Raw genomic sequence first — 24,317 nt, 5'->3', positions numbered from 1 at the left:
GACTCTATAATTGGTTCTACATCACTTCAGTATTTTGTAAGCCATTGAACTGACTGTAGCTTAAAAATAAATAGTAAGTTGTTGCCCAAAAGTGAATGTCTGTTCCTCTTGGACCAGAAGAGCAGCTGCAGCAAGAGCACATAGGCACAGTACCAGCCCCAGACAGAGGGCTTTTGGTTGTTCAGAAAGATAAGCTACAGCGGAAAGGATGGGCCCTTCATTTGACCCAGAATTCCCTTTGCCATACCCCCTTTTGCTGTGGAATAAAGAAGAAAAGGCTGCTGAAAATCTGGAAGTGCAAGGACTAGAGCTTCCAAAAGGGCATCATGCAGGCGGGAGAAGGCAGCATCTGTCTCTGACTCAGGGTCTAGGAGTTTGTGAGGGTTTCCCTTAGTCTTGTCATAAGGGGGTTGCCAGGAGGGCAAAGTTTGGAATCCACATTCTATGGAACCCAGCAAAGCCAAGAAAAGAGGGGATTTCTTCCTTGGAAGTATGTGGGGTGAGAGAACAAAGATGTTGTTTGGGGTCTAGGGTAAGTTGTCATGAAGTGGGGGTAAGGAGAAAGTCCAGGCAATTAACTTGGGTTAAAGAAAGTTGAGCTTTTGGGAAGGGAAACAATATCCCTTAGATCTGAGAAAGTAAGAAGTTTGTTGGTGTTCTAGTTTGGTTTGCATTGCTGGTAGAAATCACCCAACTAAGAGCAGCTTCTGGGACAAAGAGGTTTATTTTGGCTTACAGGCTCAAGGGGAAGCTCCATGATGTTAGGGGGAAATGATGGCATAAGCAGAGGGGGAATATCACCCTCTGGCCAACATAAGATGGACCATAGCAACCAGAGAGTGTGCCAAACACTGGCATAGGGAAAATGGCTATAACACCCATAATCCTTCCCCAAACAATAAACTCCCTCCAGGAGGCATTCATTCCCAAATATCCATCAGCTGGGAACCTAGCATCCAGAACTCCTATCCTAAGATTATGGGGGACACCTGAATCAAACCACAACAGATGGTATGTAGTTTGGACAGAGAGAGAGTGAGCAGATTAAAGGATCATCTTGTAAAAGTGTGCTGGGTGACAGATCCAAGGACAAAAGGTCAGTGGAGAGAGCTTGACCAAATAGGTGGTGGCTATCTCTAAAACCCTGGGGAAGGACAGTCCAGGTAAGTTGAGAGGCAATATGAGTATCGGGGTTCTCCCAGGTGAAAGTGAAGAGATTGTGGAAATTGGGGTGGAGGGTGATGGAGAAAAGGACATCTTTGAGGTCAGGAACTGAAAAAATGAGTATTGGAGGAAGGTATGTGAGGGAGGAGAGTATAGGGGTTGGGGACTACTGGATGAATGGGCATAGCAGCAGCATTGATTAGGCATAAGTCTTAGACCAAGTGGTAGGTCCCATCAGGTTTGATGACAAGCAAGGAGTATTGCAAGGTGAGTGAATGGGGTGAGGGAGACCAGCTTGGACCAAGCAACAAATGATAGGTTTGAGTCCTTGGTGATGTTTAAGTGAGAATGGGCATTGACAGCAGGAGGGAAAGGAATTGGGGTCTTTGAGTCTGATGAGGTCAGGCGTGTGATAAGAGGCTTGTGCTGATAAGAAAGTGTCTCACACTATGGTATTAATTTTAGCTGGAAATCTGGATTCTTTGTAACAGGGGGCTGGTATGAGGTGGAAGATAGTGTGTGAGTGGTAAGTCAGAAAGAGAGAGAGTTTTTGCCTAAGATCTCAACCCAGGAAATGAACAGGACAAGAGTGTATTACAAGAAATGAATGGAATAAGAGACTGTCCAAGACTACACAAGGTAAGGGGGGTGGATAATGTATGGGGAGTAGGATAGATTGTCAGATTGTCAATACCCAACACAGAGGTCTGCCAAATAAAAGTCTTACCAGGGTAGGATGACAGGACTGACCAACAGGTTCCTATATTGATTACAAATCAGACAGGCCTTCCTGACAGCTGGACTGTGACCCTGGGCTCCTCAATTGTGATAATGAGAGTGTTAGTGGGAGCTGAGGTCCCAGGGCACTATCAATATTTAACTTCCAGGCCCAGAAGATCAGCAACTGGTTCTTGTGTGGGACAAGGGTAAGGGACTGGACTACCTTGTTGAGGCAAAGAAGGACAGTTGACTTTCCACTGCCCAGCAAGTCCACAATGAATATAGGGTCCTGGCGGCAGGTGTGGGTTGCAGCAGGCTTTTGTCCAGTGGCTGGTGTGGCCACACTTGAAGCAGGGTTTTGGTGGTGAGCATTGGGGCCCCATTGTCTTCTTGGAGGAGGACTCAGGGCCACAACCAGGAATTGGAGCTGCTGTCTATCTCTAGTGAGTCTCTCAGTCAGTTCCTGGTCCTCTCGGTTATTAAAAACTTGAAATGCCATATCAAGCAGATCTCCCCAAAGGGTTTGAGCGCCCTTTTTTAAGTGTTTTAAGTTTTTACCTGATGTCAGGGGCAGACTGGGACAGGAAATGGGTATTGAGAACTATCATGCCCTCTCGGGAAGCAGGGTCTAGGCAAGTGAATTGGGTGCCTCAGTTAGGGATCCCATAAACTCAGCTGAATTTTCATTAGGCCTTTGGGTAAGCATCTGGAGTTTGTCAAAATTGGCAACTCATAGGATGCCTTTTGGAGGCCATCCAGGAGGCAAAGAATCATTCTCATGGAGCACCCTTCATGGGGAGTTAGTGGGAGTATGGTATTTTCTGTCAGGGTCCTCTCTGGGACCAACAAGCATCCCCACTGGGAAAGTGTTATTAAGTGTGCCTTATCAGCATGGGCCTGAGAGGCTTTCATTAGGAATGAGAGTAGAGGAAAGAATTCCAAAGAGATCATGCCAGGTTAGGTCGAAGGCCTGGGTAAGGTAGCAAAATTCTTTGATATAGCATGTTGGATCAGTGGAGAATGACCATAGACATTTTTTAATCTAGGATAAATCAGACATGGGAAAGGGAACATGAATGTGAGCAATTCCTTCAGTTCCCAAGACCTTTTGCCTGTCAATATGAATTTTGAGATATTTTTTTTCTATCTCTGTGAAGAATGATGTTGGGATTTTGATGGGAATTGTATTAAATCTGTAGATTGCCTTTGGAAGGATTGCCATTTTCACAAAGTTAATTCTGCCTATCCAGGAGCATGGGAGGTCTTTCCATTTTCTTAAGTCTTCTGCAATTTCTTTTTTGAGTGTTTTTATGTTTTTGTTGAATAGATCTTTCACTTCCTTGGTTAATGTTATTCCAAGTTATGTTATTATTTTTGTTGCTATTGAAAATAGGATAATGTCACTTATTTCTTTCCTTGTATCTTTGTCATTTGCATACAGAAAAGCTACTGATTTTGTGCATTGATTTTGTATTCTGCTACTTTGTTGAAGGAGTTTATCACCTTTAAGAGTTTTGGAATGGAGGCTGTAGAGTCTCTTGCATATAGAATCATGTCGTCTGCAAATAGTGTTAAATTGACGTCTTCCTTTCCACATTGTATCCCCTTTATTTCCTTCTCCTGTCTTATTGCTTGAGCTAGGACTTCTAGTACTCTATTAAGGAGCAGAAGTGAGAGTGGACACCCCTGTCTTATTCCTGATCTAAATGGAAATTTCTTCCATCTCTCCCCATTAAGCATTATTTTGTATATAGCCTTTATTGTGTTAAGATATAAACTGACCATGCCAGTTCTCTCCAATGTTTTGATCATGAAGTGATGTTGTATTTTGTCACAGGCCTTTTCTGCATCTATAGAAATGATCATGAGATTTTTGGGATTAGCCTTGTTTATGTGGTGTATTACATTGAAAGATTTCCATATGTTCAACCATCCCTGCGTTCCTGGGATAAAGCCCACTTGATCTAAGTGGATAATGGATTTGATGTGTTGGTGAATTTGGTTTTTGGAAGATTTTGTGCAGAATCTTTGCCACTGAGTTTATCAGGTAAATATATCTGTAGTTTTCTTGTGGCATCTCTGCCTGGTTTAGGTATTAAGGTGATAGTAGCTTCATAGAAGGAGTTGGGGAGCTTTCCCTGATTTCCAATTGCATGGCACAGTTTGAGAAAGATTTGTTTCAGTTCTTTCATGAAGGTTTGACAGAATTCAGCTGAGAAGCCATTTGGTCCTTGACTCTTCTTTTTGGGGAGTTTTTTTTTTTTTTTTAATCACTTTTCAATTTCAATGGGTGTAATAGGTTTGTTTAGGAGATGAATCTGCTCTGAGTTTATCTTTGGTAGATGGTATGTGTCCAGGAATTTGTCCATTTCCTCCATATTTTCCAGTTTGGTGGAGTAGAGGTTTTTGAAATAAGTCCTTATGATTCTCCCAATTTCACTTATGTCCCTTGCCATCTCTCCGTTTTCATTTCGAATTTTGTTAATTTGGGGTGTTTCTTTTATTTGCTTGATCAAATTGGCCAGGGGTTTGTCAATCTTGTTTATTTTTTCAAAGAACCAGCTCTTTGTTTTGTCAATTTTCTTAATTGTTTCCTTGGTTTCCAATTCATTAATTTTTGCTCTAATCTTAATTATCTCTTTCCTTCTGGACCTTTTTGGGTTTGATTTTCTTGCTCTTCCAGTGCCTTTAGGTGGATGGTTAGGTAATTGATTTGGGATTTCTCTGTCTCTCTTATGAAGGCATTTAGTGCTATGGATTTTCCCCTGAGGACCCCCTTCATTGTATCCCATAAGTTTTGGTAGGATGTGTTCTCATTGCTATTCATTTCTAGAAATTTCTCAGATCTTTTAACCATTCAGAAACCCATTGTTTACACACCAGGGCTGTGTGCCACCAGTACACTGGTGTGTATATCCTGTCAGGGTGATTGTTTTTGAGTAGCTTATATCCCTGCTTGCTCACACCATTGTTGGCCAATTTCCCCAAGTAGCTCATTTAGAGCTTTCCAGAACTGGATGAGCTAACCTTCTGGGGACTGGCTTTCTTATAGATTCCAGCAGAGTTTCTTTGTGTTCTCTGTCAGCAGCATACGGTTTCTTCAGTAGTGGGATCTTACCTTTCACCTCAGGTGGGTAATCAAGTACTTTGACAGTAGCCTGTCTTTTTTTGGCACTTCATAGGTCTCTCTGGTCAACATTTCAATGTGAGTTGTAATCAATTTCTGGTACTGGGAGTTATAAGCCAGAGCCAAATGTTTTATGGTTAGGCTTCATCCCCCTCTCCAGAAACCTTCTTACCAGATGATCCCCCATATTCATGTTGAGGCTTAAATCTTTTAGTCTACCTTCAAGGAGAAAGAGTTTAATGGTACTAGTTCATTTGAAGCTGACTTTTTTTTTTTTTTTTTTTTTTTTATTTGAGAGTGACAGACACAGAGAGAAAGACAGATACAGGGAGAGAGAGAGAATGGGCGCGCCAGGGCTTCCAGCCTCTGCAAACAAACTCCAGACGCGTGCGCCCCCTTGTGCATCTGGCTAACGTGGGACCTGGGGAACCGAGCCTGGAACCGGGGTCCTTAGGCTTCACAGGCAAGCGCTTAACTGCTAAGCCATCTCTCCAGCCCTGAAGCTGACTTTTATGCTATTTCCATACAACCTCCTCTTCTCCTACTGTCAAATTCTTTCAGCCCTATTGTCTGAGCCCTGAGTTGTCTGTAAGGTATGTCAGCAACTCAACCTGTTCCAGGTCAGGAACCAGAAATATGTGAGAACATAAGGTGTTTGTTTTTCTGTGATTATGTGAATTTGCTGACTATGATCTGCCCCTAGTTCAAACATTTTCCTACAGATTTCATTCTATCATTTTTCTTTTCTTACAGCAGAGTGTAATTCCATTGTGTAAATGTACCACATCTTCATTATCCATTGATTCAATGTGGGCTCCTGGGTTGATTCCAGTTCTTAGCTTTTATGAATTAAGCAGCTATAAACATGGTTGAGCAAATATCTCTACAGTGAAGAGTGGAGCCTTTAGGGTAAATGTGCAAGAGGGGAATAAATGGCTCTGTTGGTAATTCTTTTTTGATCTTTTTCAGGAACCTCCATATTGATTTACATAGCAGTTTTACAAATTTGCCATCCCACCAACAGTGAAGAAGGGTTCCATTTTTCCCATATTCTCACCAATATTGTAATTTCTTTTTTGTACTGATTGCCATCCTAAGTGGAATAAGGTGAAATATCATAGTTGTATTAATTTTCATTTCCCTAATGGTTACAGATGTTGAACATTTCCTTAAATGTGTATTAGCCATTTGCATTTCTTCCTCTCAGAACTCTATTCAGTTTTGTGCTCCACTTTTTCTGAGTGGGTTGAATTTTTATTGGCTCATTTTTTTTTTTTTTGAGTTCTCTGTAGATTCTAAATATTAGCCCTCTGTCAATGGTATTGTTTGTGAAGATTTTCTCCCATTCTGTGGGCAATCTGTTAACTCTTTACTATGGATTGTTTGTCTGTGAAAAAGCTTTTTAGCTTCATGAGGTCCCACTAGTTGAGTGATTGTTTCATTTCCTGGGCTACTGTTCAAGAAGTCTTTCTCCACTAGTATATCATGGAGAGTTCCCTCTATTTTTTTTTTCTTCCAGTACTTTTAAGAGTTTCAGGTTTTATTTCATGTTTAAGATCAGTTCTCATAGCTCATTTTCAACCTAACAATTCATCAGATGTCAATTTATATGAAAGTAGAATGCAAGAAAATGTCACTCACAATATATATTTTTAAGATGGAATACTCTCTTTTGCCCAGATTTAATTTTTTATTCCCAATAGATACAGGAGACTGAAGTAATTTATCTTACAGTTTTTGGGGGAGATGTTTTAGATTTCACTAAGCCACAGTATTATATTACAAGACTATTTTGATGAATTGTTTCAAGGAGATAATACATATCAAATCTACTTAGACAAAAAAAAAAAAGAAATAAAACAATTTGTTTTAGTCATCTGGTAGTTCTAAAATTGTGAAAAATAGCCCTATAAAGTTTTCAATGATCAAAGTGTCTAGTTAGAGCTATTGCCGTCTATATTCTACCCCACAGCACATAATGCCCTGAAATACATTAGAAACCAAGTTTTCAATGTTTACTATTTTCTAAGCTGACGATGCTTAGTAATTTTCATTAAAACATTTTTGTAAAAGTATTATACAGAAAACAACTGCGTCATTTTATTATCTGGTCCTATACTTGTTAGTTTGCATACCGTGTCTTTAATTAGAGCATCAAATGACACCAGCATGTAACTATATTCCTTTGAAGGAGGGACTCAGGGAATTTTGAGTGAGCCTAATTAAGTTATTACATATCTATTTATCTCTCTCTCTCTCTCTCTCTCTCTCTCTCTCTCTCTCCCTTTATGTTCCTCTCTCTCTTTCTCTAATTGCAAGAGAGATGTCATGACACTGAAATGTTTAATTCTTAGCTATTTTGAAACAGAATATTTTGGGTTGTGTGAGTATTCCATGAAAATATAAGTAGAAATTTTCATGTACAACAAGTTAGAGTGGTTGGCTGACCTGTATTGCCTTGTCAGGGATGAGTTGAAGAATCGATTTTGCTCCCTTGTTAATGGTGTTCATGACCAGTCTTTTGTGGAATGGAGGCAGAGAACAGGTTGGAAGAGGGGAGTTCAGCTAAAGGTTTTTGTCTCTCCTTTAATTGCATCACATTAAGCATTTAACTTAAAAAATACTTTAAAATTTTTCCTACTCTAATTCTCTTCGGGCACTGAATTTAATTTTACTGGAACTCACCTGTATCATAACACCAGAGCCTAGAATATGGTCTATTCAATGTGAGCTGGTATTGCTGGGAATTGTGTTATATCTTATTCTCTAAGGATATTCTTCTTAAATTTATACTATATTGGTGATTCAGTGACTTGAATCAGTCTACTGAAGGTGGAGTTAGTGTAACATTTCTGTACAGATCTTAAGAACTATTTTTATATAGCCAAAAAGAAACTATAAAGGAATAGGATATAAAGTAGAATTGTGCTTTACCCAATTGTGATTTTTCTCAAACTTAAAATCACTTCTGATTCAAATAATTCTAAATCTATTTAAACAAAAAAAATATGCATAAACCATTGCTTGTTTTACAAGAAAATGTGACAAACTAGGGATTTCTATTCTATGCTTATTAAGGTCATAGAATTAAATGCTGCATGACATTATAGTGTTTTCAGTGTCGTTTTGCCCCAGAGGAGTACTGTGATAACTAAGTAAATCCTAAAATGCTCAGAAGGCTAATCAGCTGAGTTTCTCTGTTAAGGATAATAATGTGCATGCTACCAATAAAAAGTTTGGTCTTGAGAAAATGAAAAGGCAGTAAAGTAAGAATATTAACCCTGAGCCAAAAGTCATATTATACTTATTGGTGGAGCTATATGGTAGTAATACATGTGTTGTTAGGTCTTACATTCCATTAACTATCTTAACTTCTTAACCATAAAGCACATATTTGACTAAGTGCTTAATTTTATTAACTTCTATAAAAACATGTCATTCTTTGCTTTTATATTTTGGCAATGTAAGAAATGCACACTATGTTAAGAAAGAGCTTAATATACATGCTGGAGAGATGTCTTAGTGGTAATGGCACTTGCCTGGAATGCCTAATGACCCAACTTCAATTCCCCAGTGCCCACATAAAGCCAACTGCACAAAGTGGCACATACTTCTGTAGCTCATTTATAGTAGATGGAGGCCCCCAGTGCACCCATTCTCTCTGTTTGTATCTCTTTTCTCTATGTCTCTGTTCTTGCCAATAAATAAAAAAAGTTAACAAAAATTATTTACATAACTAATTTATTTGTGTATATGTGTCTTGCATACGCAGGCAACAGGGTCTCTCATTGGTCAGCAGCTCACCAAATAGACTAGACTAGCTGGCAGTGAATTTTGGGTATTTTGTCTCCACTTCTGCAGTCCTTGGAGTACAGTGCACCACTGTACTTAGTATCTTCATTGTGTAATGGGGATCATACTTGAGTCCTTATGTTTGTGAGGCAAGTAGTTCAACAACTGAGGTATCTCCCAAGGTCAAAGAAAGAGCTTACAGTAGAAAAATTTAGTTCAAAATAAGAGTATAAATCTTCAACGTACAATAAAAATTTATGACTAATTTGGTTTTCTTAACTAATTAATATATTAACATATTAATGCATGTTAAATGTACCACATATACACCCAAAATATAATGTAAACAACACACACAAGTGCACACATATATGTATGTATGTGTGTGTGAATATTTTATTTATATTTTTCTTTAGCATGTTTCAAAATATCAAGATTTTTATGCCATCTTCAATTCTGAAAACCTGGTACAAAGACGTGCAATTTAAATAAACTTTGGAGAACACATTTTCAATTACTTTGCTAGAAGGAAAGTGAAGTTTCTGAAAACATGGTTAAGTAGCAGAGTTTATATAAAATGTAGTATACTGTAAAAGGGAAATGTTTAGAAATTCTCAAACCAGTGTTTTTAAAAGTTTCATTTTCAATTAGCTTACTTTGATTTTCAAGTACAGTTAATCTTAGCAGAGTTAAAAACATAGTTAGAGGCAATAATAGCATGTCTCTTTGACACTTGGATGGGTTCCTAACAGTCTCTGAGATACCCCCAAGCTTAGGCAGGAAATCTTCATGTGGCCACACCTAGAAAAGTTTGACTGATCCGTCTATTTGCTCTATTTCTACAAACTAAGTAGAACTAGAGCAGCCCCAGGTTGTTATTTAATTGATCTGTTTTGATTGATTTGTGCGGGGTAAGAGAAAATATATTAAACTAATATGCCTTTCTAGATTACAGCATAATATCTGCATTAGAAAGTATGTTCCTTGAGCTAGAAAGATTGCTCTCTAGTGGTAATGGTGCTTGCCTGCAAAACCTAAGGAACTTTGTTCAATTCCCCAGTACCCACCTAAAGCCAGATGTACAAGGTGGCACATGCATCTGGAGTTAATTTGCAGAGGCTCAATGCCCTGATGCTCTCTCTCTCTCTCTCTTTCTCTAGCTGCCTTTTTATCTTTCACTGACTCTCAAATAAAGAAAGCATATGCCTGTTGATAAAATGGTGCTGAACTTCTTAAGATTTAGTGTGGTTTCACTTTATCTTGTACACTTTACGTTTTGTAATTACACATGAGCATGTGTTAGAGAATGATGTCTAAAATAAACATAAATTTAGTGCTTAATTTTTAGTACAATCTACATTCTAACTGAAATCTGCTTCTGAACTATAAATTACAGAGGTACCAGTAGGATCAATAAACTAATAATTAGGTTTGAGTTTAGAGGATTCTTTTGTTTGGGGTATGTGATTAGTTCTGATTTTGGATTTTAGCTCAGCCACAAAAGAAATACTATAAAAAATGTTTCAAGAATTAGAATTTTGTGCATATTAAAGGTTGCTAGCTCCTTAATTCATTTAAGAAATTCAAGTAACATTTTTACAGATCTATTGGCTCTTACTGAAGTAAATTCCAATTAGCAAATTCCGGTTGGTACTGTGAACCATATATTTTAATATTTAGAGTTCTTGCTTTGCTTTATGTCATGGAGGCATGTATTTAATATATCATCTGACTAAGTGCATTCATCAGATAAACAATAAGTGTATTGGCTGATCTCTATTTCCAATAAATTGGGGAAAAGATAATATATTTTACTTTTTGAGATTTAGAATTCTAACCCTAAAATGAGACCTTGTGAACTACTACCCCAATTTGATGATTAAAACCTTTTTACTAAGTATCATGACTATGGGACACTTTTTACTTTGTGATCTCAGCTACTAATAAAAAAAAAGTCCTTTGGGAAACATTTACATATTTTTCCCAAATAATTTACTATTTAAATTTGAGCTTAATATAAATTTTATTATATCCATGCTGGCAGATGTTTGTAGGACACAAAACATATATATTTTTTACATAGTGCTCAGTTAACTACTGAAGACATGAAAAAGAACCAAACCTATATGAAATTCAAAAGCAGAAAACAAAGGGAAGAAAGGGCCTGTGGATTAGTTTTGCAGTATACAGAACAAGCCTCAAGACACAAGAAAAGGAGTTTGAAATTTGTGTCACTTTATTCATTCTTTCTTTTCCATTGTACTTATGTAACACATTTGCAACTCTAATTTATATTTAGAGCAGATTTCAGCAAATTGATGTCCAAAGGGATGGTCCTCTGAAATTGAGTTTTGCTTAGGGACCAATGCTAATTAAGCACTTAACTAGAAATTGAGAATATTACTGTGATATAGTTTCATACGTTTTGCTATCTGGATTCAATTATCTTGATCCTTTATCTGAATCTCATGAGGAAATTTCTGTCAATATTCCATCTATTTCTACAAAAATTGACACTGAAAATGCATATGTATGTTTATATATGTATTTATATAAAAACATATTATATATATATAATTATGTAAAAATTTAAAAATTATTGTTTTAATAGTGACTAAAATTAAAGGTATTTCTTAAATTGCCTTATTTATTATTTACTATATACATGTTTACCTGTGGGTGTGTCTTCCATGTGACATATAAAATCCTTCATCCTTTTTTTTTCTTGACAAACTCTTTTCATTCCTATACTGAAATCTTTTTCCAATGCAAAATGTTCTCTAATATCATGGATGCTATCTTTTAAAATGCTTTAGAAAATATGAGATTTATGAAATATATTATGAAAGCCATATTATATGTTTATTATTTAAATGTGCATATGATATGTTAAATGTTAGAGCCAGTATTTTTTATATTCTAAAGCCAATGAAGAATTATTTCCTTTCTTTTTGTAGAGTAATGAAGTTATCTACTACAATGCAAAGGATGATCTTGACGTGAGTAATAATAGTTTTACATTTAATTCTTGATAATTGAAAGATGGGATTCACAGAGTGAATCAGGCCTAGCAGGTTTAGTTTTTAAAAAGATATAAGAAAGAAAAACAATATAGTAGTGAGTTTCAGCAATGCCATGTTTTCTCTGTCTTCTTACTGGCCTTATATATACCTTGTTAAGCCTCAATGCCCATCATTTATACTGAAGTACCCTACCTTCTACTTGCAACAATGAAGACAGAACTGCACACATCCATCACTGTGTCCTGGCCTCTGTCACCAGGACCACTGTACATCTGTGCCTGTTTTATCTGCGCAGCAAGAACTATTTTTAAATACCAATTTGAACGATAGCTCATAAATGTGTTAACAACTGTTTCTGCTAATCTAATGATTGAAACATAGTAGTTTTTACAGTTGTGTATGTAATGCTGAGGATGGAGTTCAGGGGCATTGCACTTGCTTTCCACTGAGCAGTATTTCCAATCCCATGTATAGTACTTTTTAAATGAATGGTTCAACTGTGAATTTTCAAATTTCTTCAAAACATTAATTGTTTTTGGACTAGTTATATGTAATTTTGGCACTTTTTGATAAACTTTGAAAAGACAGTTTTGATGCCGGTGACCCTCTGACTAAATTTTAAGTGTTTTCTTTCCTCTACACATAGGTGGTTTTCTTGTGATATCCTTCTTCCTATGGCAAGTACATATGGGGTTTTAATGATGGAAAGACCTTATTAAGAACAGGCCAGCTAAAGCAAAATATTTTTATAGTTTACTGATCTGTATCAGAATTTATCCTTTTTTGAGAGTTGTTCAGTTTCACCATTGGAGTTAATATTAGTATTTGCTATTAACTGTCATGTAGTTATTGAAAATATATGCAAATTAATCATCAGTCTTCCCGCTAGTATTTTTTTTTAAGATAGTGTCTTGCTTTTGCCCAGGCTGACTTGAAATTTACTATGGAGTCTCAGGATGGCCCCAAACTCTTGGCAGTCTTCCTATCTTTATCTCCCGCAGAGTGATGGTATTAAAGGCATATGCCTGACCATGCTAGTTTTTTAGTTGGACTATTTCCAAAACACATTATTTGGAAAACTGTCATCGGAATTTTATTGCCTTGCCATAATGATACAAAATATAGTAAATAATGGGGCTGAAGAAATGGCTTAGCAGTTAAGGCATTTTCCTGCAAAACCAAAGGACCACAGTTTGATTCCTTAGGACCCACATAAGTCAGATGCAGAAAGTGGCACATGTAGCTGGAGTTCATTTGCAGCTGTTGGAGGCTCTGGTGTGCCCATTCTCTCTCTTACTCTCTCGCTCTCATGCACATACGCATGCAGACACACACATGTCTGCTTCACTTTCTCAAATAAATAAATAAAAATAAAAAAATAAATTAAAATATAATTAAATACATATTATGCCCTAAAATAATTAAAGAAACTATGTTTTATGTCAAATAGATCAGCTCCTTTTTCCTCTGTCTTCATGAAATTATATTTTATGTCTAGTAGAACATAATTTGTTACTTATATTTCCTTACTAGTTATTTTATTTTTATAGAAATCAAACATTTTCTGTGAATGTTCTAACAATCCTATGTGGAACTGTGAATATGATTTTAGTAATACATATTGCAGTTCAATCACAGTGCTTCTAAGTTAATATGCATGTACTATACAGTGGAAGGACGCACAAAGACTGTGTGTTTGTAATACTGGAGATTGCACACAGGTATTATCTTTTAAATATTCCAATAAAACTTAGACAGGAAAGAAGCTATACATGTGAACCTACTGAATATGTAGAATTTTGCAAATCCTTTTCAAAAATAAAGAGGTGAATAATACTACTGGAGTTATAATTATGCTCATAAAGTTATTCATTTTTGTAGGCACAAAGTAAAATTTAACAAGTTAAGGTAAAACATTATGAATAACAGAGTAGCAAATTTTAAACTTGAATCTCACAATTTACCATACAGATTTGAAGACAGATTTTTTTTTTTATTTGGTGGGGGGGGAGAGAGGGATATCTACATATGGACAGTTACTGAAAAAATTGCATAGAATGACATGTAGGTGGAAAAAGTAGAGTAGAAATCAAAGACTAATTCCTGTACCAGACAGTATATACAGTTGTAGCCAACTATAAATGTATTAAAAGACTGGAGAGATGGTTTTGTGGTTAAGGCATTTGCTGCAAAGCCTAAGTACCCAGGTTCAATTCCCCAGAACCCATGTAAGCCAAATGGACAAGGTGGCACATGCATCTGTAGTTCATTTGCAGTGGTTAGGGGCCCTGACATGTCCACTCTCTCTCTATTTGCACCTCTCTCTCTCTCACTCTTTTGTCTCTCAAATTAATAAATAAATATATTTTTTAAATGAACCAAACATGGCTCAGGAAAATTTGAGCAAGAGGGGGCGAGAAGATTGTTAGAGCCACAAGTTGGGACACTAAGCACAGAAACATTGCCTCTTCCACATAACTAATGGTTACCTCCAAAATGCATGACTAGCATCCCCAACAAGGAGGGTCCTAGATGGCATAGCCAATTTTTACTGTTGAGTGTCCCCCAGAAGGAACACTAAAAGTAATTAAGGTCATGGGAAAAAAAAAAAATGGAAGATTTTCCTCCTCTTAAAGATCGAAAAGCAGACTTCTAGCCCTAAAGGAAGTCCAAACTTTATCTGGAATTTAGGGTGAGGGGGGGAGCCTTATAGTGCTGAGGAAGTCCAAAATTCTGCCTGGAATTTAGGAACGGAAAAAGTTACTCTTTCTTAGCTTCCCTGCCTTGCAGAGTCATGGGGCTGCAAACACAGGTAATCTCTGGATCCTGGTCCCATCATGATGATGAATGAATGCCAAACTGCTATAAGCAGATGGGGGCTTCTTAAAAAAAAATTGTAACTATTTTACATTTATTTTATCTTTCTATGCTTCTATGGAAGTACTAATAGACAATAGCTTCAAGATTTATATTAAATTTAGAGCTGGAGAGGTAGTTTAGCGGTTAAGCACTTGCCTGTGAAGCCTAAGGACCCTAGTTTGAGGCTGGATTCCCCAGAGCCCACGTTAGCCATATGCAGAAGGGGGCGCATGAGTCTGGAGTTTCTCTTAAAAAACAAAGTTATTTCAAAAGGCCTTTTGAGGAAAACTTAAATGGTCATATTAAAAGTCTTATGGTAAGGACAATCTTTAATACAGAGTCAATGAGTCACCAGTGAATTTAAATAATACAGACAAGGGGGAGGGAGACCAACACAGAGAAAAATCAACTTCTACCAAATCAGAGAGCCAGTGTCTCAGAGGCTCCCAACACCTCATCACTGAAGCAGACCAAAAATGAACCCAACATGGCTCAGGGAAATCTTGCGGAAGAGGGGGCGGAAAGAATGTCAGAGCCACATGTTGGGTCAAGGTATGCAGAGACATTTATCGTACCAATAACTGTGGGCTAACTCCACAATGTATGACCCATATACCTCAAGAAGGAGGGGCCAAGGAGAAGGGGGTAGGTTACGAATGAGCCTAATAATGCTACCAAACTGTCTGTATTTGCTGAATAGAAAACTAATTTTAAAAAAGGAAAATAAAGGTTTCTATCATAAAACATCACTTCATATCTGAAAACTCATAGAGTTGAGGGACCCTATGAAAATAATGAACATAGAAAACACACTAGTATTCATGATGGAAGGCTATCCTGAGCAACATGACAAGATGCCATGTGAGAAACCAAACAGTAAAATAAATATTCTTTTTTATTTTTATTTTTATTTATTTGAGAGTGACGACAGAGAAAGAAAGAGGGAGGGAGAGAGAGAGAGAATGGGCATGACAGGGCCTCCAGCCACTGCCAACAAACTCCAGACGCGTGTGCCCTCTTGTGCATCTGGCTAATGTGGGTCCTGAGGAATCAAGCCTCAAACCATCTCCTTAGGCTTCACAGTCAAGTGCTTAACCGCTAAGTTATCTTGATAGCCCTAAAGTAAATATTCTAGTTGAAGTGCACCTTATGTGACATCTTGAAACCTGAAACCACATCAGTGTGAAGTCAGAAGAAATTAAAATGTGTCAAAACCTTTTCAATGAATTTGAAATTCATTTGACAGCAGAAACTCAACAAAGGTGATTGTGCTGCCATAGTTCTTGTGGTTTCATCATTAACAAATCCATATAATCGTTACCTATACCTCAGCCCTGATCTGTGTTGATCTCTTTAATTTGGAAAATAAAACTCACAATATGCATGTTGAAGAAAGCACTCTCCTTTTGTGAATATCTATTGCTTATTAAATTAAAAAATACACATGTAATGTCATTCTCTGCCTTTAAGTTACTAATATGACAACAATGACAAATGATTGAATGGGGAGCAAAATAAAAAGACACTCTGACCTTTTCCTTATTCTTAAATGACCCCTTCTTAGAAATGACTTACTTTAAGATGGGAAAACATCAACTAGTGGAAGAATCCAAGAAATAGTCAGAAATGTGAAATATCGTAATATTGAGGAAACAGGGACTTATTCTCTGAGATATAGTTATATCATCTATTTCAAATTAAAGTAAAACAAGACTAAATGAATGCTTTGTGTTGCAATAAAGTGCTAGTGGTATACAATTACTAGATTTAAAATTAAAAACAAAAACAAAGAAGAATGACCACAGCTAATAGTCCATTCTCACAGAAGGACTACCACGTTTCACAATGTCAATGATTCATTAGTGATGCTCTAGATGGCTTAAGAAGGGTGGCAAGATGCTAAAAAGGAAGACAATTTATAAGAAAGGTAATCAGTATGGAGGTCAGAATGCAGAAGTGTACATCATCCATTGTATATTCAGAAAGAGTAAATCACAACATTTGTAGTAGGGAGTCATCTAATTTAATGGAAGATAGCATTGGGTTCTGCAGAGGAATCTGTATACACCTGCAGATATGGGATACCTGCAAAATCTTCAGGCAAAGAAATTTTTTCAAAAGACATTTTTACGAAAAACTTGTTGAGGGATATCCAACATGAGATCTTTGATAGGTAGCTGAATATATAATTTGGTTGCTTAGGAGAGTTTTATATTTAGTACATGAGTGTAATTTGAAAATAAGTGGCTGTTTTTTTTTTTTTTTCCTAACAAGTGTGCAGCTACATATATTATAACAGTTCCTGACTCAACTACAGACTAGTTTCCCTGTGCTTAAGCAGGGTGGAATACAGTGAGCTTGATAACTCTTCCATGTGATACATCCTCCATTCTATCCCATTCCCACTACTTCCTGATGTCTTACTCATAGGGGGAAAAAATCAAGGACAGAAGTCCACACCACCAACATATAAAGGAAGAAGTGCATAAGTATATACAATTGGACAGTATTATATAAGTTGAGATAAATGAGTAGTTTTCATAAAAGAAGTAAATTATACTACGAAGGTCATGAGATGAGTCCATATTAGAATCAGGATTAAATTTATAATCTATTTCTAGTGTTATACAATGTGTAGCAATGTAATATGCTGGTATATCACCAAGTTAGCATGGATGTATAAATGATTATATTCTCAAGTATAATCTGTATATTTTATTGATTACAATCAAACTGATGGCTCACTTCAAGGTAAAGCACACAATTATACCCTTAGATGTCTGTACCCTTCCTGCTAGCCCGATGTGGGTGCATCAGTTTGTAGTGAGCCACCAGGAAGCTCATCAAGGACTCTGGCTTAACGTATCTTCTCAAGGACATGATATAATATCTTTGCTCCTCTTTTTAGATCATTGCTATTTATATTCACCATGTGGCTATATAATAAACACTCCCAGACAGCCAGATTTAGATAGCAGCGGGTAAAATAAGGGAGCAAGTTTATATACCCTTAGTATTGTATCAGATGTCAGGAATTAGGCTATATTCATTGAACTAAAATTTCTTCTAGAAACTTAAAAATAAAAATGTAACTGCACGTAGAGTTTGTGGAAATAAAATAAAACCTTTGCCTGTCCAGTTAACCTGTGCTTGTTAATATTTTCAGATACATTACTCTGGTAGCTTTTTTTTCTTTCTCTACTTAAAATTTATTTTATTGTTTTCAATTGACAACTTCCATGATTATAAACAATATCCCATGGCAATTCCCTCCCTCCCCCCACTTTCTCCTTTGAAACTCCACTTTTCATCATATCCCCTCTCCTTCTCAATCAGCCTCTCTTTTACTTTGATGTCATGATCTTTTTCTCCTGTTTTGATGGTCTTGTATAGGTGGTGTCAGGCACTGTAAGGTCATAGATATCCAGGCCATTTTGTATCTGGAGGAACACATTGTAAGGAGTCCTACCCTTCCTTTGGCTCTTACATTCTTTCTTCCACCTAGCAATGCATTATGATGTCCTATTGATGCAAGATTTTGGGGTTTAGGAGGGGTCTTCCAAGTTTATGAACCCCAAGTTTGTGTCTTGTTCTACTTTTAACAAAGAACTGATTAAAAAAATTAAGAAGAATAAATTGTGAATTATTAACTTTATTTAAGGAGAAATCACAAACTGTGGGTTTTATTAAAGGGAAATTGGAATGTAGGAAGAAGTTCTAGAACAGTCATAAACATGTAAGAAGTAGGAAGTACACACTCATGTGGAAAACACTGTATAGTTTGTTAGATTCATTTAGGAGAAATTGAGTTTTTTCAGGAAAGACTGGAGTAGAGCCACCCGCATGTGGAAGATAGTTCATAAAGCTCATTTAAGAGAAATTGAGGATTTCAAGGAAAGACTGGATTAGTGACACAAGCACATGGAAGATAAATATTAGATGTATATATAGGGATATTTAGAAGAAAAAGACACTATCTCCATGGAAGGAAGTTAAGAGGGCAAATGGTAGGAGCTTAAGGAAGAATAGCAGAAGAAAAATATCAAAGCAGAAACCAATACATGCAGATAAGAAATGAGTACTAAGGGCTGGAGAGATGGCTTAGCAGTTAATCGCTTGCCTGTGAAGCCTAAGGACCCAGGTTCGAGGCTTGATTCCCCAGGACCCAGTTAGCCAGATGCACCAGGGGGCGCACACATCTGGAGTTCATTTGCAGTGGCTGGGAGGCCCCAGCATGCCCATTCTCTCTCTCTCTCTCTCTCTCTCTCCGTCTGTCGCTCTCAAATATATAAATAAAAATAAAAATAAATGTTTTGTTTTTAAAGAAATGAGTACTAAAATGAATTATACTCATGGTTACCTCAAGTTTAAAGAATTTACACGGGTAACCAACCTAGAGTTAGAGAACCCATTCACATGGCAGATCTGGAGTATAAGGGAAATACATAAGTGGTAGATTCAGAGACTAGAAGACAATCACACATGTAATTAAAGTGAGATGTTACCCAAAACTATAAAGCAGAGGCAAGCAGAAAAGTGTACCTAGACCAATAAACAGTATTATGGTCTCCCTTCTACCCATCAAGTCTGAGTGGGGAGAGAGGCCAGACTCACCTGTATCTCTATAGCCAGAGGGAGAGGGACAGGCAGAGAAGGAATCCAAGGAGAGAGAAATAGAAAATGTATTTTTTTTCCTCAGATTATTGGTTTGATATTGGTTTGTAGATTTGTAGGATAGGCCACAGAACCAGTCCACCTAGGTAGTATGTTAGATTGTGGACATCAGGGGACACTGTAGCTGGTTGTAGAGATGAGTCTCGATCAGACCCAAGTTCCATTCTGGCCACCAATTTCATTGGTGCCAAGGAGAATTGGCATATGGGGTGATATCTTTTGGTTCTCTACTGGACCTCAATTTCTAACTAAAACTTCCTAAAAGAAGCTAAACTATTCATTTTTCTCCACTAGATTTTTTCTACTCAAATGCTAAGTATTAATATCCAAATTCAAATAACTGCATCCTTCTGAAGCTGCCCTTGGTTTCCTAAGGCATTCCTTCTATAGTTTCTTGTAACATAACTCATGACTGAATTTAACAGTGAATGTCTTGTCTGTGGTGCTATGCACATAGAGTTTTGTAGTCTCTACTACATTTTTAGCAACTTAAAGTGGGATTTTAGTCAGTTTATCTCTTTTTTTGCAATATAGAACATTTGTTGGGATAATATTGGCTGAGTGTGTGTGTTTCCATGGGGAAATTGTTTCAGGAGTGGCCACATTTGCAAAGTAAATAGAAAGCTCTCACAGCTGTGCGATAAATAAAAAGGTTGTTTTTGTTTCAATGTTGGTGGAATCTGTTGAAGGAATAAATGAATGGGAAGCTAAATTGTGCCCTGAGTTTTTTGAAAAGTTTTTTTTTTTTTTTTTTTTTTTTTTTTGTCTGATAAATGTTTGCTTCCCTTTGCTCATCTAACAGTGTTGTCTCTGGAGGAAGGAATGTCCTTACACAGTGTTTTGTTATCTTTTCCCATATGACTCTTTTTCTTTCATTGTCTGTTAACAAAACTTGGAACTGAACTTTGAGCTATGCAGTGTGGTTTTCCTTGTGTCCAGGTTTCCATTGGAAATAAGTAGCCAAATTAGAATATCTGTGTGTAGTTACTCCATGTGATAAAAGGATTAGGATTTTTGTTTCCAAGTTTAGACTGATTAGCTAATTTTTCATAATTGCTTTGAATGAAAGTCACAGTATGAAGTCACGCATATAGTACTCCACCAAAGCCAAAACCCTTCCCTATACCACCCCAAGCGAATCAGTACTGCTTGGTTTCTTTGTACAATCACAATGTTGATAAAATTGAGGTAATGTTTCAATGTAAGAAATGCACACAGACACACACAACACAAACACACACACATACTCTGTACAGAAAATATTTTAAATATACACGTAAGACAATAGTTTGCTAAATCTCTACAAATCCTTTATCTGCTACTTTTAAAACCATCTTAAGATAGAGGAATGAATTTCACTCCTGAAATGTCAGCATGCAACTCTATTTATTCTTCTGAACAAGACAAAGATTTATAGCTTCAGCATCATGTGATATAAGGGGACTATGGAGTGCTATTAGCATGATGATGTTCAGTGGTCCACAGCTGTCAAGGTTTGAATCCCATTTCTATCGTTTTCAAAGTAGCAGACATTGACAAAAACACATGATCTCTGTTTTCACTCATTTGGTATATAATGTGGAAGTGATTATACTGTGGCTCTTATTGTGAAAATTCTGTAAACTCATGTGAAACACAGAGTATTTCTTGAATCTTACTGTGTAGTCTAAAAATATTAATAAATATATGATGGGCATTATTACAGTGAACTTCATATTGACAGGAAATGATTTTAATGTTTTATTATGAACATAAATTTGTATTTGTGTAACTTAAGATAATCCACAAGTTAAATTTCATAGGCGAGTCTTTCCCAAACTTGTAAAACATTATGAACACAGTGCAGCAATTAATCTTGATGTTAATTTATGCTATAAGAGCTCAAAGTTTAAAGGACAGTGAAATGTAAAAACAAAGTGGGAAAATCTATTAATGAAATAATTATCTGTAATATGTTTTATGTTCCTTTTATGTCCCCCGTAGATATTAGATTCTTATTTTAGGTTTTTTCAGAGACACTTGTCCCAATAAATCCTCAATTTTCCTGATGACTAGTAGACCAGATTCCCTAGCTGGCTCATGTTATATCAGAAAACTGCACTCTTTCTTGAATTCCTAGAGTAAGCAGAAATAAATCAAATCATTATAAACCATTATTAATCTGATTCTAAGATCTGTGTCTCCAAGTAAGATATAATAACTTCAGCCTGAATTCTCATATCATTAAATGGAATTGATTTATTAGCTACATTTTATTTTATTGACCATGTTAAAATTTAACCTCTCTGGAACATTTGGCTCATCTTTGAATTCTCTTTTTATATTAATGTTGCAGTCTATTTTCTTAGTAGAGTCTTTTCAACTTTAAAATTAATTTAAACATAATATCTCAAGACTTTATTTTTAGAACTAAGGCCTGGTTACAAAATGAGCTGGTAGGAACAGGCACTAAATAGTGACAAAATCTGTTTTAATTATTAAAGAAGGTACCAAACTTTATGTTTGTTTTCTAACATTGTTTTTGATACCTTATATTTTGCCTCAGGCTTACTGTTGAAAAATAATAAATCTCCCAATAGAAGAAAGCATAGAGTTTTTCACTATGTTTGTATAATGAGAACTGAGTAATGCTAATAGCTCAATAACATTGTTTTGATTTAGGTGGACTATGAAATGGAAACATGGAGAACAGTACTCCTGCTGAGCATAGCTATCTTCTGTGTCAGAAAAACTATGTAATACCTCTATGTGGATATTTTTACCAAACATTGGACTTCTAATATTATTGCTTGTACTAGTCTAACACACTATGTGATCAGTTCTGTGTGCCTCTAGGCAGATACTGTGACACTTAACTGTACTAATTGTTTCGTTATACAAAATATTATTTCATTTCCAAACATGCCTTAAAAACCTGATTTCTTTATAGTGGTGGTTGTATGAAAGGAGTTAGTGCCATTGTTAAAAATAATCATATTACTCATTCTTGAACCTAAATAGTTTAATTTTCAATTTTTCAAGAAAGTGTCTCTGTTTCATAGTATTTGAGAGTATCAATATGTCATTCACTTGTTTAAATTCTCAAAACAATATGAAAATGTGCTATTGTGTCTTTTTTGTATATCTGCTTATAGTATGTCTTTGCCATATTCTATCAGCTGCTTTTTTTCCTGGTTACACAGATTAGATTTTTCTCTTTTTCTCATGTGTCCTATTGTCCTGTGATGACAAATGTTGTGATTGTTCATTGACATAGTATAGTAAAATGCTATTTATGTCAAGGAGATTATCTTTGGCTCTAGAAAACACATTCCATAATGAAGGAATCAAAAATATACTTTTTTTTTTTTCCTATTTTGGTTTTTCAAGGTAGCATCTCACTTTAGCCCAGGCTGACTTGAGATCCACTCTATATTCTCAGGTGGCCTTCAAATCATGGCAATCCTCCTACCTCTGCCTCCCAAGTGCTGGAATTAAAGGTGTGTGCCACCACGCCTGGCTACTTACAAACTGGGCGTGGTGGCGTGTGCCTTTAATCCCAGCACTTGGGAGGCAGAGGTAGGAGGATGGCCGAGAGTTCAAGGCCACCCTGAGACTATATAGTGAGCCAGAGTGAGAACCTACCTCGAAAAAACAAACAAACAAACAAACAAAAAAAGATGTTACAGACACATTTTTTAGAGTTTTCTGTTTTAGTGATAATAAGGTATGAAGGCATCACAAACAGTTATAATAGATGAGAGGTGAATCAACTTACTCCTATGAGATTTGCATCTTGGTTCTTACCTGAGGAAGCCAGTTAACTGAAGTTAGGGTTTACTTGTATCTAGATTTATAACGGCTATCTGTTTTCCAAGAATGCTCTCCTTTTTAAAGCAAAAATTGCTTTATGTGAGAAGCATTAAAAATTGAGAGAAGATGGGCATAGTGGTACATGCCTTTCATCCCAGCATTAGGGAAGCAGAGTTAGGGGGATTGCCATGAGTTCAAGGCCACAGTGAGAGTACAAAGTGAATTCCAGGTCAGCCTGAGCTAGAGTGAGACCCTACCTTGGGGAAAAAAATGAGAGAACAAGACATAAAATAGTGATCTTTAATTACCAGATTATTGCTTTATTGTATGCTATTTATTTTCAAACCATTCTCAATGCCCATCATCAACTCAGTATCCTGAATTCTGAGTGAATTTTGTTTCAACTGGATAATTATATTTTGGATGTATTGCGGCACTTTTATTTTGTTCTCTAAGTGTACATCTTACATATGTTTTATGTGAAAGCTTGATAATTCCTCCATTACCTACAGTAATGAAGAATTCAGGAGACATGTTTGTTATAATTGAGGGATCTGAGAATTAATGTGAGTGCTAGTACCTGGATGCAATTGAGTGTAACCACTGTTTTAGTAGTACTATATTTTAAAATAGTCTTGTAGATCTGCTTTTGGAAGAGTATACAGAGAAGCAATAAAACATTTGTTTGGGAATGTGTCTATGTTAACATAATCTGAAAAATTGTCCATTACTAATTTTTCCTTATAGCCTGAAAAAAATGACAGTGAACCAGGCAGCCAGAGGATTAAACCTGTTTTTATTGAAGATGCTAATTTTGGACGACAAATATCCTACCAGCATGCAGCAGTACACATTCCCACTGATATCTATGAAGGATGTAAGTAAAACAACATAGAATAAAGTATAAATGACTGTAGGATGCTGTAAATGTCTCTTACTTGAGAAACAAGTTCATAGCAAATGAGAAAATGTTTCATTTGTAAATCACATAAGAGTCTATGGAAGAACTTTGGCTATAGTTCAGTAGTAGGAAGCTTGATTAGTATGTGCAATGCCCTAGGTTAAATATCCATCATCACAAAGAAAACAAAACAAAACAAAGTCATCACAGCAATAATAAGAATAATAATAAAAGTCCATGGTGAAGTCTGGTTTATGTAAAGAAT

At 36.3% G+C, this 24,317-nt stretch overlaps 1 protein-coding gene across 4 annotated transcripts in view; it reads left to right on the top strand.

Annotated features, from left to right (window-relative positions):
* Positions 1-24,317, top strand: part of Cacna2d1 (calcium voltage-gated channel auxiliary subunit alpha2delta 1) — a 536,404-nt gene that overhangs the window by 305,164 nt on the left and 206,923 nt on the right. For all 4 annotated transcript variants that reach the window (XM_004662314.3, XM_004662312.3, XM_004662313.3 and 1 more), the window contains exons 5-6: positions 11,761-11,802; positions 23,899-24,028. In XM_004662314.3, coding sequence (XP_004662371.1) covers positions 11,761-11,802; positions 23,899-24,028 — 172 coding nt within the window. The remainder of the gene's footprint in view (positions 1-11,760; positions 11,803-23,898; positions 24,029-24,317) is intronic.

This window comes from Jaculus jaculus, chromosome 10 (assembly GCF_020740685.1).
Source record: "Jaculus jaculus isolate mJacJac1 chromosome 10, mJacJac1.mat.Y.cur, whole genome shotgun sequence".
NCBI classification, from domain to species: Eukaryota; Metazoa; Chordata; class Mammalia; order Rodentia; family Dipodidae; genus Jaculus; species Jaculus jaculus.
This window is presented reverse-complemented; position numbering and strand designations above follow the sequence as displayed.